This window comes from Vitis vinifera, chromosome 8 (genome assembly GCF_030704535.1).
Source record: "Vitis vinifera cultivar Pinot Noir 40024 chromosome 8, ASM3070453v1".
Lineage (NCBI taxonomy): Eukaryota > Viridiplantae > Streptophyta > Magnoliopsida > Vitales > Vitaceae > Vitis > Vitis vinifera.
The window spans coordinates 17,136,983-17,150,896 of NC_081812.1; the positions used below are offsets into that span (position 1 = coordinate 17,136,983).

The following is a 13,914-nucleotide window of genomic DNA, read 5'->3' on the forward strand; positions in this document are numbered from 1 at the left end:
GTTCATCAAATGCGGGTGTATTCTTGGGGTAGCTAGAAATAGCTTGCCAACTTGGATATGTCGGGTAGAAAACATTACGCATTTGTCTGCTATTTGTAGCTTGCCCATACTACAAAAACGGTGTCAAAGAAATCAAAATATGTATCTAGATCTCTTTGCATCAATCTTTAAATTGTTCTAAACCTGATATAAAAGCTTGAGTTATGATTATTATTATTATTATTATTCCCAATATCATGATGGAGCAGAATTCATCATAAAGCATCATAATGTGGTAACCCAGTTACCTGGGTTTTGGTGATTGTAGAGTTATCATCAAGATCAAATGTTGATGATGCAAAAGCCAAGTGGCCTGATGTATCAAACCCAACCAGTGAGACTTTGGTTGGGGTTATTGTATCATGCTATATTGATCCAAGATAGTGGAAAATTATATGTAAGAAATTAATTTACAACAGGGGAAATAAAGGATTTCACTTGTTTTCTTCCTCAGTCTTTTCCTTTTCTGTTCTTTCTGCTTCTGTTGTCATCCTCTGCTCATAGATGAATTGAGAAAGCAAAGCCACCAAAATTGCCCCCAGAACTGCAACTTTCCGCCAATCAGATGAAGGAGAGATCAGATTGTCAATGATCCCGATGACTAGCACCGCAACTAATGCAAGGTAAATGTTCCTTCTGATTTTTGATCCAGCATTTTCTTTGGTTAGCTCTCTAATCTTCTCCATTTCCTCCTTAGCTTCTGCTTTTTCTTTAGTTGTCCTTTGCCTCAGGTTCTTGAAGAACAGCCCTTCATTCCTTTCTTTCTCAATTTGACCTTCGAAGTCTGCTAACTTCTTCTCATTATTTTCTATCTCCAGTCTGCTCATCTCTGAGGATTCCTGGAAGGCTTGCATCTGACTCTCCATGTTCTCCATAATCTGCTAATCACAAATGAATAAGAAGTGGTATTATCATCCGAAGCAAGACCCTTGTATCTCTATGCATTGGATGGGTATATAAGAAGGTGAACAGACCCTAGTGCCAGCTTCTTCGAGTTCTTTGAGTGCATTTTCTCCTATCTGATCAAACTCAGCATTGGCCTCTTCAGCAAATTGAGTTAGATAAGCTGACCTCTCATCCAAGTAGTCAGTGAGACGGACTTTCTGAGCCTGAAGCATGGCGATTCTGGCAAGAAGTTCCTGCTTGCGAGAATCTCCTTCAGGTAATGAACCATCTGATGGACTCGAATCATCGTCGTTGGACTTGCAGAGGGAGAGAGTAGACCGCTTCTTGGGCAGTCTTCTTGTGTGGAAAAGCACGTATTTGGTGGAAGTGAAGGAGGTTTGAGTGGCTTTGAGGGCAATCATCTATTCCCTTGTTTTTGCTGTCGGATGGAGAGACGAGAGAAGAGAGGAGAGAAGAGAGAAAGGAGGGGAGAAGATGATTTATATACACAAGGAGTATTTTGAACCTCCCATTGAATGTACATTATCCCTTTCCATTATTATATAATGTTTATCGTTGAAAAGTGAGGTGAAGTAGTCACAATATCTTTCCCTGGGGAAAAGTGTCACAGTCTGAGACACTGTTTCCTTTCTCTTCTTTTTCTTGAATTCGCGTTAAGGCCCAAAGAAGATAATATATTTTCGTTCTGCAATCTGCATCACACATTCACACGACAGTATACTGGTCCGTCCGTTTGTGGGGCTATTTTTTCACACTTCTTTTTTTCCTTATTATTAATTGGTGGATAGGGCCGCTGCTTGGGTGGGGCCTTTTGGGGACACAACTAAGAACAATATAACCATTTTAAATTGATGAATGGCAAGTAATATAAAAGATATACATTTAAATTTTATAATATGAAAAAAAAGGTGAGCAATAATAGTACTACGGAAAGGAAGAAAAATGTTCTTTCTTCCTTTTTTTTTTTTTTTTACCTTCACATTTGTGAATGCAAATTAAGTCAAAGTTTGACATTAAGAACATCGAAACTAGGAAATTGACAAATACTTTATAATCAAGACTCAAACACAATACTTACAAGAACTTCAATAATATTCAAGGAAAAGAAAATTAAATCTTGAAGTTGAAACACCATGCCCACAACCATATAAAGGATATAGAATAAATAACAACCCAATTACACTGCTCGATGTGTGTCAGCCAGGACGGCCAGTCACCTTCTTGTAAGTATACCATTTTGCGATCCAAAGATACACAAGGAAGTTGAGCAGGCTAAGAATGGCCAATAGCCAATAGAAATAGTCCAGATGACCCCTATTCATATTATCTGGAATCCACCCCATCTTCCCATTTCTTGTAGTCACTTTATTCACAATTGTAACTAGCAGAGTACTTAAATAATTTCCCAATGCATTAGTTGTGAGTGACAGAGCCGAGCACAAACTTCTCGTGGCATCGGGCGCTTGGTCATAGTAAAACTCCAATTGTCCAATGAAGGTAAAAACTTCTGCACAACCAATCAAGAAATACTGTGGGACTTGCCAAAATATTGACATGGGGATGTACTCAAGATCATAGTAGTTATGCTTCCTCACATAGTTGAGCCGAATAACCTCCAAAATCCCAGCAACAATCATGGAAATAATGGAAATAACAAGCCCAATACCCATTCGTTGCAGCTGAGTGAATCCCCGTTCATGTCCTGTGAACTTCCTAGCAAATGGAACAATGATTCGATCATAAACGGGTGCCCAAAAGATAACACTGAGAGTGTCAAAGAGAGAGAGGGATGCTGATGGAATCTTGAAGTTGGGGCCCATGTGTTGGTCCATGGTGTTGCCTTGCAAAACAAACATAGTACTCATTTGACTATAGACAGTTGAAAAGAGTATTCCAGTTGCCCATACTGGAAGCAACCGGAGGATGGACTTGAGCTCTTCAACTTGGGTCACTGTGCAGAGTTTCCATGGGTTATTCGAGCTCTTCACATGGTCGCTTTCAACCTCTACAGCAGCCTTGTCAAAAAATCTGGGATTGGATAATTTTAATCAGGATCCCAATTGAACTATCAAGATTAGTAGGTATGGATCATCAATCAGAGACTGCATAGAACTAAAGCTGTAAAAGAAAAATGCAAAACAAATGTTGCAGCTCCTATGTTTGTATCAGTTTCGATACCGTGTTTTAACAATTTATTGAAATACATTTTTTTAAGTACTTGACAAACAAAAAATTGAAATTTTGAATCAAGGAAAAACAGAGAAGACTAGGCTAGCTAATGAATTTCACCTAGTTTGCTGATTATCATAAAACCTTGGAAAAAGACGGGGGTAAGTCATGGAATTTCACTAAATAAATAACTCAAAAGTAACATCTAGTAGTATTCCACATACCTCAATTTTTCAGTGTGTTCAAGTTTGCAACTTCCTTTAATATTACTTTCTGCATCTTTAGTCTCATAAAGAAGAGACTTATTATTGGGAACTTTCACATGATATTTCCTTGTGGATGCAACCAGAACCTGGCAAATTCGCGTTAGAGGACTCCCTCCAGGTTTTTGAAGCCGGTACATCCTGCTACCTGAAAAGAAAGACACAACTGCAATGGCCATTGCAACTGCAGGGATCCCAAACCCCCAACCCCAACCCACATTCATTTGTATCCAGACCAAAACTGAGGAAGCTATAAGCGCTCCAACGTTTATGGAAAGGTAAAACCAATTGAAGAAAGAGCTCTTCTTCTTCTTCTCAGCCTCATCATTCACATCAAATTGATCAGCACCAAAGGATGAGACGCATGGCTTGATTCCACCCGTTCCAAGAGCAATTAAGTATAGTGCTATAAAGCATACTGCACTTTGTAATTTAGTTGGGTCACAACCATTATCATCGCATGATGGCCTTAGTCCTTTAATTGAAGCAGTCATGGTTAACAACACCATTCCCTATAACAACAACAAATATTAACATTCTTTATTTTCAGATGACAAATAATAGTACTTTATAGTTAAGCTATCCTATTAAGTTAATTCCTAAGCACTTTAATGTACCCAATTCAAGATTTTCTTACACAAGAAAGAGCAAAATACTTTTAGGCTTTGAAATAAACTTACACAGAAATAGATGATTGAGAAAATGGCAATTATCCAAAATCTTCCGAAATATGCATCAGCCAAAAATGCTCCTATCAATGGGGTGATATAGCAAGTCCCTGACCAATTTGTGACATTGTTTGAGGCAGTCACATTTCCCTGGTTGAGACGTATCTGGAGGTAGTTAACCAGATTGGTACTCATCCCATAGTATGCCAACCTTTCACAACATTCATTCCCTGTAAAAATATATTAGGTTAAACATGGTCATCAAGCAAAACACCCAAAAGGACAGAAACAAAACACTATTACAAATAAAACATTAGTAAATGGAAATGTATAAATAATGATAGAGTAAGAGATAAAACATATAAAACTTTAGAACCATACCAAGGATAAAGCGGCAAGCCTTCCATTGTCCAGTTTTCTTCTTATTAGCAGGTTTGTTGTGGATATTCATTGTCCCATCTTTTGTGTACATGTCGTCTTCTGCCATGGTATTCTCGCTGTGTTTCTGACTCACCTACAATTTCAGCATGAACAATTCTAAAACAATGATATTTGATAGAAGAATTTGATTTGATTTGATTTTTTACTTAAAAAAATATTGCATTCGAATTGAAGGCACAAAGAAGTCAGTCTTCTAAATGGAAGGATTGGAGTGACACTTCTTTGAATTGCCACTATATTGTTAGCACACTCTTTCCGCAAGGTCAAAAGATAAAATATTGATAGGCATATGGTATTGTCTTCCCTTCCATACCCGATTTTTAAACATGAAATGACCAGAGAAACACCCAACCAAATCAGGATATGCACGAGTGAAAAGGCCTAAATTTTCAAAGTTACTGCAATTCCCATTAAATATATCATTTGCTAGAGAACAACAATGGGACAACAAAGAGACACAATCGGCAACTGAATCCATGGATCAACTTTAACAAAAACCCATCTTCAGATCAAACTTCCAACCCAAAATTGTACAATCAACAACATTTTTTTTCTACTCTTATTGTGACATATATCAAAAAGAGGAGTAAAAAAAACATTGGAGTCATAATTGTGGAAACCCACCAAATAACATAGCAGTTGATGGGATAAGACGATAGGGCAATAATCCAAGAATTAAAGAAAAAACATATTCGGCATCCATTGTTCACAGACTCCTTACTCTTGGGATAAATATATCTGGATATTCCAAAGGTTATTGAAGATTAAAGAACAGACCCATTGAAGAAGAATCAACTATGGAGCAGCCAGAAAACAATACCACCGACATGACTGCATGCACATGCATAATTAGAGACGAACCTCGAGAAAGAAGGGGAGAGAGAGATGAGACATACCTTGAGTGAAAATCAGAAAGTAGAAGGCAAGTCTCAGTGAGAGGGTAGGGTTTTGGGGCAGAGGGAATGCGAGAAAAACCAGGAGATCGAGCCCGGTTCGCCTTCCAATCTCCTGCAAGATATGGAAAGATATCACATCGCTGTCCATCTGTTGCCTGTAAGGCTAAATATTCCAAATAGAAGGCATATATTTTCATCTTTTTGCAGTGGTATCCTTGGATTTGTGCTATATTCTTACTTGCTCCCCGTCTCTACTCTTTAATTGCGGAAAGGAAAATTAGGAAAAAATAAATTACTATACAAAAAATTAGAGATTTTTAAAATTTTAAAATTAAAAGAGGACGAGAGTGAATGGAAGTAGCAAACGCGTGTGGAACAACCCCCTAATTCATGGATGATGAACCCATTTGATTGGATAGTGACAGTACGCGCTTTGAGTTGCAGGTGTACTATGTGTGCGAATATTGCTGAAATTGGAAATCCTAATAAAAGGAATCTCCTTTTCTCGAAGGTTGTCTGTTGGGATACTGAATCTCCAACGACGCGTTTCCCATGGAAGGCAATTCCTAAATAATCTGGGTATTTCTGCAAAAATAAAGAATTTATAAATATTTATTTATTTTTTTTTTATAAAGAGATTGTTTTAAAAGGTAAAGATATTTTCATATTAGGTAAATATATTTTATTGTAATGTTTTTGGAAGATATTAGCGGAGGGTCCTTGGAATAGAGGGATATAAAAATGAGGGATGTGAAATTAATGTGCTGATAAAAGTGTTGATCCCTTTTCGGAAAAAGTGGAAAATGGAATTTCAGGTAGTTTTTAGAATTTAAGTTTACCATAATAAATCAGTCAACTAATTAAAAAAAATTGAATTTTGAATTTTGAATTAAGGATATTTTCAAAAATTAATTATTAAGTAGAAGGTTAAAATTTTGAGATTTTTAAAATAATTAAATATAAATTAGTAGATAATGATGTTTCATTTAAAAATTATCTATAATATAAAGCATGTTATATCTTACAATATAAATTAAAGATGACTTTTCCTAATATGAACGAGAATTAAAAAAAGATATGAACATTAAATAGATTGTGTGGAAGTTTTTATTTGTTGTTTTTATTTTATTTTATTCAAAGCCTAGTATATTAAGGATAATTATTATTCCTTTAATTAAAAATAATTTTTAGTGTTTTTTGAAATCCAAATATATTGAAGATAAATATTATTCATTTAATAAAAGCTATTTTAAAATTAAAAAAAAATAGAGGGGCAAAGTTTCTATTATATTTTAGAATTAATTAATTAAAATTGATGAACTCATATTTGTGAATTTAATCATTTCCATGTTTTTAGTTGAAGAGTAATATATTTTTGATATAATGCTTTTAATTATTTCAAGTATTTATATATAAGTTTTAATAAGATGTTATTTTTATGAGAAAAGAATGAGATCATTTTTATCATAAGTATTGTTTTAGAAAATAATTGTATAAATATATAGAATGATTAAAAATAAGGTATTGTATATAAAATTTATTTTTAGAATATTTAAAAAAATATTAAAATAAATTAAAAATATTTTATCTTCCCACAAATAAATTTTTGTTTTACAAAGCATTAATTTGATGCAGTAGGAAGTTACTGGCTTTGACAATATGGTCCTACACAAAAAGAGGGCGACATCATAGTAATAATTTGAAATTTAATTTTTTTTTTTATAATAAAAAATATGTAAATTTAAAACAGATAAAGGGAATTACAAAATAAAATCTTATTAAAACAGGACTGCAATAGCAAATTTCCATTTGGAGTAGACAAGCTGTCAGGTATCCAAATACAAAAGCAATGGTAGGTCAAAGCCTTTATGGCACCATGTGGACTTAACACAGAACTATAAATCAGCTCCGCATGAACCACTCACTGAGCTTGACCATGTGATAGGATTAGGTCAAAATATTACTCGGCTCTGTTCTCACTACTCCAGCTCTGTTCCTTAATGGGTATAAACATCAACTCTGTCAACTTCTTATGGCAGCCCTATACTCACTACACTCAAGGGTAAGGCCCGGAGACTATATAGGGTAACGCGTGAAAGGTCCAAATTCGTGGATCTTTTGGTATTGATCACATGTGATTGGACAGTGACAGTGTACCATTTGAGTTGCAGGTGTATGTAAACATGGCTCGAAAGGGAAATCCTTGCTTGTAAACGGGATCTCCCTGTCTCGCAGGTGGTTTGTTGGGATACTGAATCCCAATGGCAGGTTGCCTATGTTCCAATTAAAAATTTAAATATATAGACGCTTCCTAGATGAATAAGGTCATAGTAGGAGAAGAGGAGTAAATTTTTATCTAACTATATTATGCATACAAAAAATTCAAAACTTAGACTAGTAAAAGGACAGCATTTAACTAGAGAATTGCATAATTATGTAATTTAGCATTGTTGAAGTTATAACAGGAATTAATAGGTTTGGTTTAAGTAATTAAACCAAATATGCAAGTCGAAAAGTGAAGGCAAACAACTTGCTAAACCCATGGAAAAGATGATCCAGCAGATGGACCGCATCAGAGGGAGTCTACCGCTGTCCTCTTGTAGGTGTACCACCTAGCAACCTGGAGATATACTCCCAAGTTGAACACACTCAAGGCAGCCAGAAGCCAGAAAAAGTAGTGAAGATGACCGTAATTCAAGTTGTCTGGTATCCACCCAGGCTTTCCACCCCTAGTGCTCACATCTGTAACAACGTTGACAAGCAGCGTACTCAAGTAGTTGCCAAGTGCAGCAGTTGTGAGGGAAAGAGCTGAGCACAGGCTCCTCATGGCATCGGGGGCCTGCTCATAGAAGAATTCCAACTGTCCAATGAAGGTGAAAACTTCTGCGCAACCTATGATGAAGTACTGTGGGACTTGCCAAAATATTGACATGGGGATGTGCTTGAGCTCGTAGTAGTTGTGTTCCCTCACCATGCGCAGTCTCAGGAGCTCCAAAGTACCGGCAACCAACATGGCAAAGATGGAGATGACCAGGCCAATTGCTATCCGTTGAAGTTGGGTGAAACCGCTTTTGTGGCCTGTGAATTTCCTGGCAAAAGGTACGATCAAACGGTCATAGATGGGGACCCAGAAGATCACGCTGATGGTGTCGAAGAGTGAGAGAGAGGCTGACGGAATCTGGAAGGAGCCGGTAATGTGAAGGTCCATAGTGTTGCCTTGGAGGACAAATAGGGTGCCCATCTGACTGTACACTGCCGAAAACACGATGCCAGTGGCCCAAATGGGCAGCAACCTTATTATTGATTTGAGTTCCTCAACCTGGGTCACAGTGCAGAGTCTCCAGGAATCTACTGATCCTTTTATCGCATCAATGTGTGTCTCCACGGCTGCCTTATCAAAGAAACTGAGAAAGGAAAAAACACTAGTTGATGGTGCCACAGCGATGAAAAATCATGTCTAATAAATTAGTGCAATTAATCAACTACCATCATTCACCAAGGAGAGAGCAAAAAAACAGTGAGTTGAGTACTTCACCTCACCTTAAGTGCTTTGTGTGATCAAGCTTGCGGCTTCCTGTGACAGCAGATTCACTGTCTGCAGTCTCATAGAGAAGACACTTATCAGCAGGCACCTCTACTTGAAATTTCCTCAAGGATGCAACTATCACCTGGCAGATGCGTGTCAAGGGACTACCACCTGGCTTTTGGTTTCTGTACAATCGGGTGCCTGAGAAGAAACTCATAACAGCTATTCCCATGGCCACAGCAGGGATCCCAAAACCCCAACCCCAACCCACGTTGGTTTGTACCCATACCAGCACAGAAGAAGCAAGAAGGGCGCCAATGTTGATTGAAAAATAGAACCAATTGAAGAAAGAACTCTTGCTTTTCCTCTCAGTCTCATCAGAGTCATCAAATTGATCAGCGCCAAAGGACGAGACACAAGGCTTAATCCCTCCAGTCCCCAGCGCTATCAGGTAAAGTCCTACAAAGAACACTGCAGTCTGTAACCCTGTTGGATAGCAAACGTTTTGTCCATCACAGAGTGGTTTCAGCCCATGCGCAGATGCTGACAGTGTTAACAATGTCATCCCCTGATGAAACAAGCTAAAGAGTTTTTAGATCTTCTAAGAAAAATAAAAACATTTATCAAAATCCAACCAAAGTTTAAATGAATAACAAAACTCTGTTTCACCAAACTTACAAAGACATAGATGATGGAGAAACCAGCAATTGTCCAATATCTTCCCAAGTATGCATCTGCTAGAAAGGCTCCAAGGAGTGGAGTGACATAACATGTTCCAGACCAATTAGTAACATTATTGATAGCCACAACATTGCGCTGGTTCAGTTGAAATTTGAGATAATTGACTAGATTTGTGTTAATCCCATAGTATGCCAATCTCTCACAACATTCATTTCCTGTCAAAATTCAAAACATATATCATTCTAGGCTGTCTCGGCTTTTTCCATTGATCACGTTTCAAAGGAGTGAAGGATAGGATGTTTGAAAAGGCAATACCAAGGATATAGGGACACGCTTTCCAGGTTCCTGTTTCCTTCTTGACTGCAGGATTGCTACGGAAATCAATTGTTCCATCTTTAGTGTAGATGTCTTCTTCTGCCATGGTTGTTCATAAACCAGAAAAATGCCTGCTCTGTTCAATGCATTTATGTTGTAAATTCGCCTTCAACTTCAACTGGTTGCCGCCTACAAGGATCAGTACACTGTATATATACAACAATAGTATCAGTGAAGTACGTGATCACATAAGAAGTTTGAAATATCAGCTGGTACCTTGAAGATTCACCTCCAATAGCATAAAGAACAAAAGAGAGCAATACTGTGCTCCCTTGTTGTTATCTCCTTGTGGATAGGAGCCTCCAGCAGAAGACAGCCCTCCTTCTATAGCACCTTGATATATGAAGAAGCCAAGATTAATGCAAAGATACCAACTCATAAACAACATTGAATGAGGTACATGGGTCTAGTTCCTTGCCTGATTCCTAATTAATATATATGTTGGCCGAAGTCTGAAGCCCATGCCAACAGTGGGAAGCCCAAGTGTGGAGTTGGATTCATTCCCCGTGCATGGCACACGATTCAATTTGGACTTAAATGCATTGCTGTAGTGGTGTCACTTTTGATGGTAAGGCTGTGATGTCCAAAGATCAGAGATTAATAAGATAAATGTCATTAAATGAACATTAAAGACCATCCCCATATGCTATATTTATGTTAGCCATGTTCAAACTCTCTCCCTTTTGGCACGCTTTCCTAGGAGGAGGAGTTGCTATCTTTCAAACACAATCAAACGTCTTCTTTTATGTTTGGTGTAGTCTTTGTAGCAGTGTGGAGAAGTCAGAGTTCAGGAAGGCACTACCTTTAGTGGGCTCGTTTGTGGACAATATTTAATTGGATTAAGAGCTGCCATAGCCCTCAGTACGGGCTTGAATCTGACTGGAATTGCTTTGGACTGCAGTAATGGCTTTGGGTGGGTTTGCCTTGGGCCCTCGTAAGTGACCCTAAACCACAAAACCACGGTTATTAATTATTACAGGAAGAAAATGTCTTTTCGAATGGTTAAAATGTCCTCGATAGTTTATCTACAAATATAATCCTATAAAGACATATAAAGATTGAGAGCTTATAAGTGGCATTAGTTGTGGTGTCTGAGGTGGGGTTCGGGGAGGTGGGTTGAAGCCAGCAACTAATGAGAAAAATTGCGAGCATGTGCCAGCATGGGCCTCAACTTCACCATGGGAAGCAGTGTAGGGCCTGGGCACATTCACCATTCACCCTGTCACACTCTTACCAAAATGATTCCCACCTTGAACTTAGAAAATTCTTCCCACCTCTTTAGTTAGTTTGTACATAACTTGTTTGTAGAGTATTTTAATAATTTCATACAAAATATTATAACTAGTTTATACATTGAATATTTTAAAATTGTAAGGAACCATCAAGTCTATCATACTATACTTAAACCATGCATTGACTTATGGAATATTTTGTACAATATCATTAATTCCTTCACACTTGGAAATGCACTATTAGAGAGTATGTCAATAATGAAAGTCTCTAACTAATCATTAAGTACCATAAGCTCTCTTGCACAAAACTTTTGTGGATAAAATAGAGTTAAACAAATTAGTTTTTGCTCATCAAAGGCAATGAATAAATTATTAGGATTTAGACGAACTACACAAAGAAGCACCTGAGTGTTTATTTTAGTGAAAATATATTAAACTCTTAAAGTTGCTTACTTATAACAACGTAGAATAACTACACTTAATAATGTTACAAATTTAATTTGTAATTTCGTAAGTTTTATGTCGTAGTCTCTTTCAAGTTGAAAATGTATCATCCATATTCAAAATATCAATTTATTTATTTTTACCAAAACAAGAAAATTGATCAAGAATTCCAACTAAATGTCCTAATTTTTCATTTGTAATGCTTGTACTAATTCATCTTTAATTCTTAATATAGCTTGCATCAAATATAAACAAAATGCAAAGTTAAATGATTCTATTGATTCTAACAAGTTAATTAATTGATATCTTTGTTTAGAATTTGAATGTTCATATACATTTTTTTATTTTTTATTTTTTTTTAGAATCAAAACTGCAGCTCATAGTTTTATAAATAAAATAAAATAAAAGCGGCTAGTAAAGGGAAAAAAAAACCTCATCTTCTAGTTGCATTTGTAAAAGAGAAATAATTTTTTTTATTTATAAAACTTAAATGTTTTAATCATTAATATTATTAAACATAAAAATAAATTTCATTGTTTTAAATATAACATATTGGAATGTGATATAATTTTTATTTTAAACATTAAAAATAATTTACATTTTATATTTATATTTTATTTATTTATTTTACAAATTAAATATAAATATAATATAACATATCTCATTAGATATGCTACCTTAAAATATTACGTTTATAACATATGTATATCTTAAGATATCATATCCCTTTGGAAATCATATTCAATGATATAAATTTCAGATATATATATATATATATATATAATATCCTAAGAAAGATTAACATAATGAAAAAAATAAAATGGTCTATTATAAAAGAGAGCCCACAAGAAAAAATAAAAAATAAAAACACTTATTTCAAACTTCTTGTTTTTATAATGAAAAAATGGTCTAAGTTATTTTAAAAACACCGATTTCAAAATGGGTTGTTGTTTATGACATAAGGAAAAAAATGGTCTATTAGTTTGGTTATGCACATGTTATGTAGCAATGTTGGACATCAAACTTGTTCTCTTTTATAATGAAAAAATGCTCTAAATAATCATGCGAAGTATTTAATCAAAAGGATTTTATTGTTTTGATGAAGAAATACATTAGTTATTAACTATGCCCCTTACCAAGTTCATGAATTATTTATCTCAAATTCTAAAGAAGGGGTTGAAATCCAAAAATATATTCGAATTTTTAATAATACTTTAATTTGCTTTCACACCTTTCAATATTAAATATAATAAAAACCGTAAAAGAAATTAACAATGATGTATTTATATTTTGAGTTCAAGGTCAAGTATATCATTATATTAATGAATTTGTTACTGTCAGATAATTATTCTTTATATTTATAACCGTGCTTTTATGATATAGAACACAAATTAAAAAATGAGTTTAATACATTTTACCCCCTCAACCTATCCCGTGTTTTGCACGCTACCCCTTTAAGTTTAAAATCAAACACATTACACCCTAAGCTTTTTAAATTGTAACACTTTGCCTTCTTCGTTGGATGGTGTTAGCTTAAGTGGACGGAAGTGTTATGTGTTATACACGTGATTGACCAATAAAGGGTAGGTTTGTAAATTCCTAAACCCAAAAAGTCATTCCTCCCTTAATCTTCGTTTTTGTTCAAGTCTATATAATACATTACAACCCTAACCTTGTTTGACTGTTGAGAAAATGCAAAAATAAAAGGAATCAAGGTTCTTAAATTTGATCATCCATAAACCTCACTACAACTAGTCGACATAGTTGAGTAGAGATTTCAATTTCCTTCTAGAAACCAGATCAAAGAAAACCCATAACAACCCAAAATTCTAATCTCTTCTTTTTTCTTCCACTTTCTCTGCAATTAAATAACAATATATAAAGTCAAACCACCCAAATCCCACATTTCATTGAGCATTTCACACATAAAAACAATTCCGTCCAAATGGATACCCTTCAAAATCAACCTAAAAACCAAAAACAAAAAAATAAAAAATAAAAAGGTCATTCCAATAATCACATCGGAAAATGCTCATCTACAAACCCCCAAAATTCAAAACTTCAAACTCCCTTAGTTTCTTCTTCAAAGATGGAAGATTTATGATGCCTAAGAAAAAAAAATGTATGATTAGGGTTTGAAGATTGGAGTAAGAAGGAGGAGATGGTAATAAGATAAAGACAAAATGTTGAAACTGCTAACCACCTATAAAAGGGGGAAAATGCTAAAAATTGCACCCCAAATAGGGTTCGCGCTACAATTTGTTGCAGACGAAA

General features: G+C 35.4%; 2 protein-coding genes across 2 annotated transcripts; both read right to left on the bottom strand.

The window, feature by feature from the left end:
• Window positions 1-356: 356 nt before the first annotated feature.
• On the bottom strand, window positions 357-1,454 carry LOC100242508 (uncharacterized). The gene is made up of 2 exons (XM_002273978.4): window positions 1,014-1,454; window positions 357-917 (listed from the first exon to the last, which is right to left on the bottom strand). Exons 1-2 carry the CDS (start codon window positions 1,344-1,346, stop codon window positions 474-476), a joined length of 777 nt encoding a protein of 258 aa, XP_002274014.1. The 5' UTR covers window positions 1,347-1,454; the 3' UTR covers window positions 357-473.
• A 520-nt stretch (window positions 1,455-1,974) lies between these two features.
• On the bottom strand, window positions 1,975-10,092 carry LOC100264798 (protein NRT1/ PTR FAMILY 8.1). The gene is made up of 9 exons (XM_059739148.1): window positions 9,905-10,092; window positions 9,587-9,804; window positions 8,923-9,476; window positions 8,028-8,786; window positions 7,598-7,606; window positions 4,427-4,542; window positions 4,058-4,275; window positions 3,339-3,889; window positions 1,975-2,973 (listed from the first exon to the last, which is right to left on the bottom strand). Exons 1-9 carry the CDS (start codon window positions 10,008-10,010, stop codon window positions 2,142-2,144), a joined length of 3,363 nt encoding a protein of 1,120 aa, XP_059595131.1. The 5' UTR covers window positions 10,011-10,092; the 3' UTR covers window positions 1,975-2,141.
• Window positions 10,093-13,914: the final 3,822 nt, after the last annotated feature.

Excerpts from the sequence above, each read along its gene's own strand:
- LOC100264798 (XM_059739148.1), bottom strand. The coding sequence starts at position 10,010 with ATGGCAGAAGAAGACATCTACACTAAAGATGGAACAATTGATTTCCGT. Across the intron at positions 9,477-9,586 it reads TCTCCATCATCTATGTCTTT|GGGATGACATTGTTAACACT; the intron begins GTAAGTTTGGTG and ends TTGTTTCATCAG. Across the intron at positions 2,974-3,338 it reads GAACACACTGAAAAATTGAG|ATTTTTTGACAAGGCTGCTG; the intron begins GTATGTGGAATA and ends ATCCAATCCCAG.
- LOC100242508 (XM_002273978.4), bottom strand. The coding sequence starts at position 1,346 with ATGATTGCCCTCAAAGCCACTCAAACCTCCTTCACTTCCACCAAATAC. Across the intron at positions 918-1,013 it reads TCGAAGAAGCTGGCACTAGG|ATTATGGAGAACATGGAGAG; the intron begins GTCTGTTCACCT and ends TGTGATTAGCAG.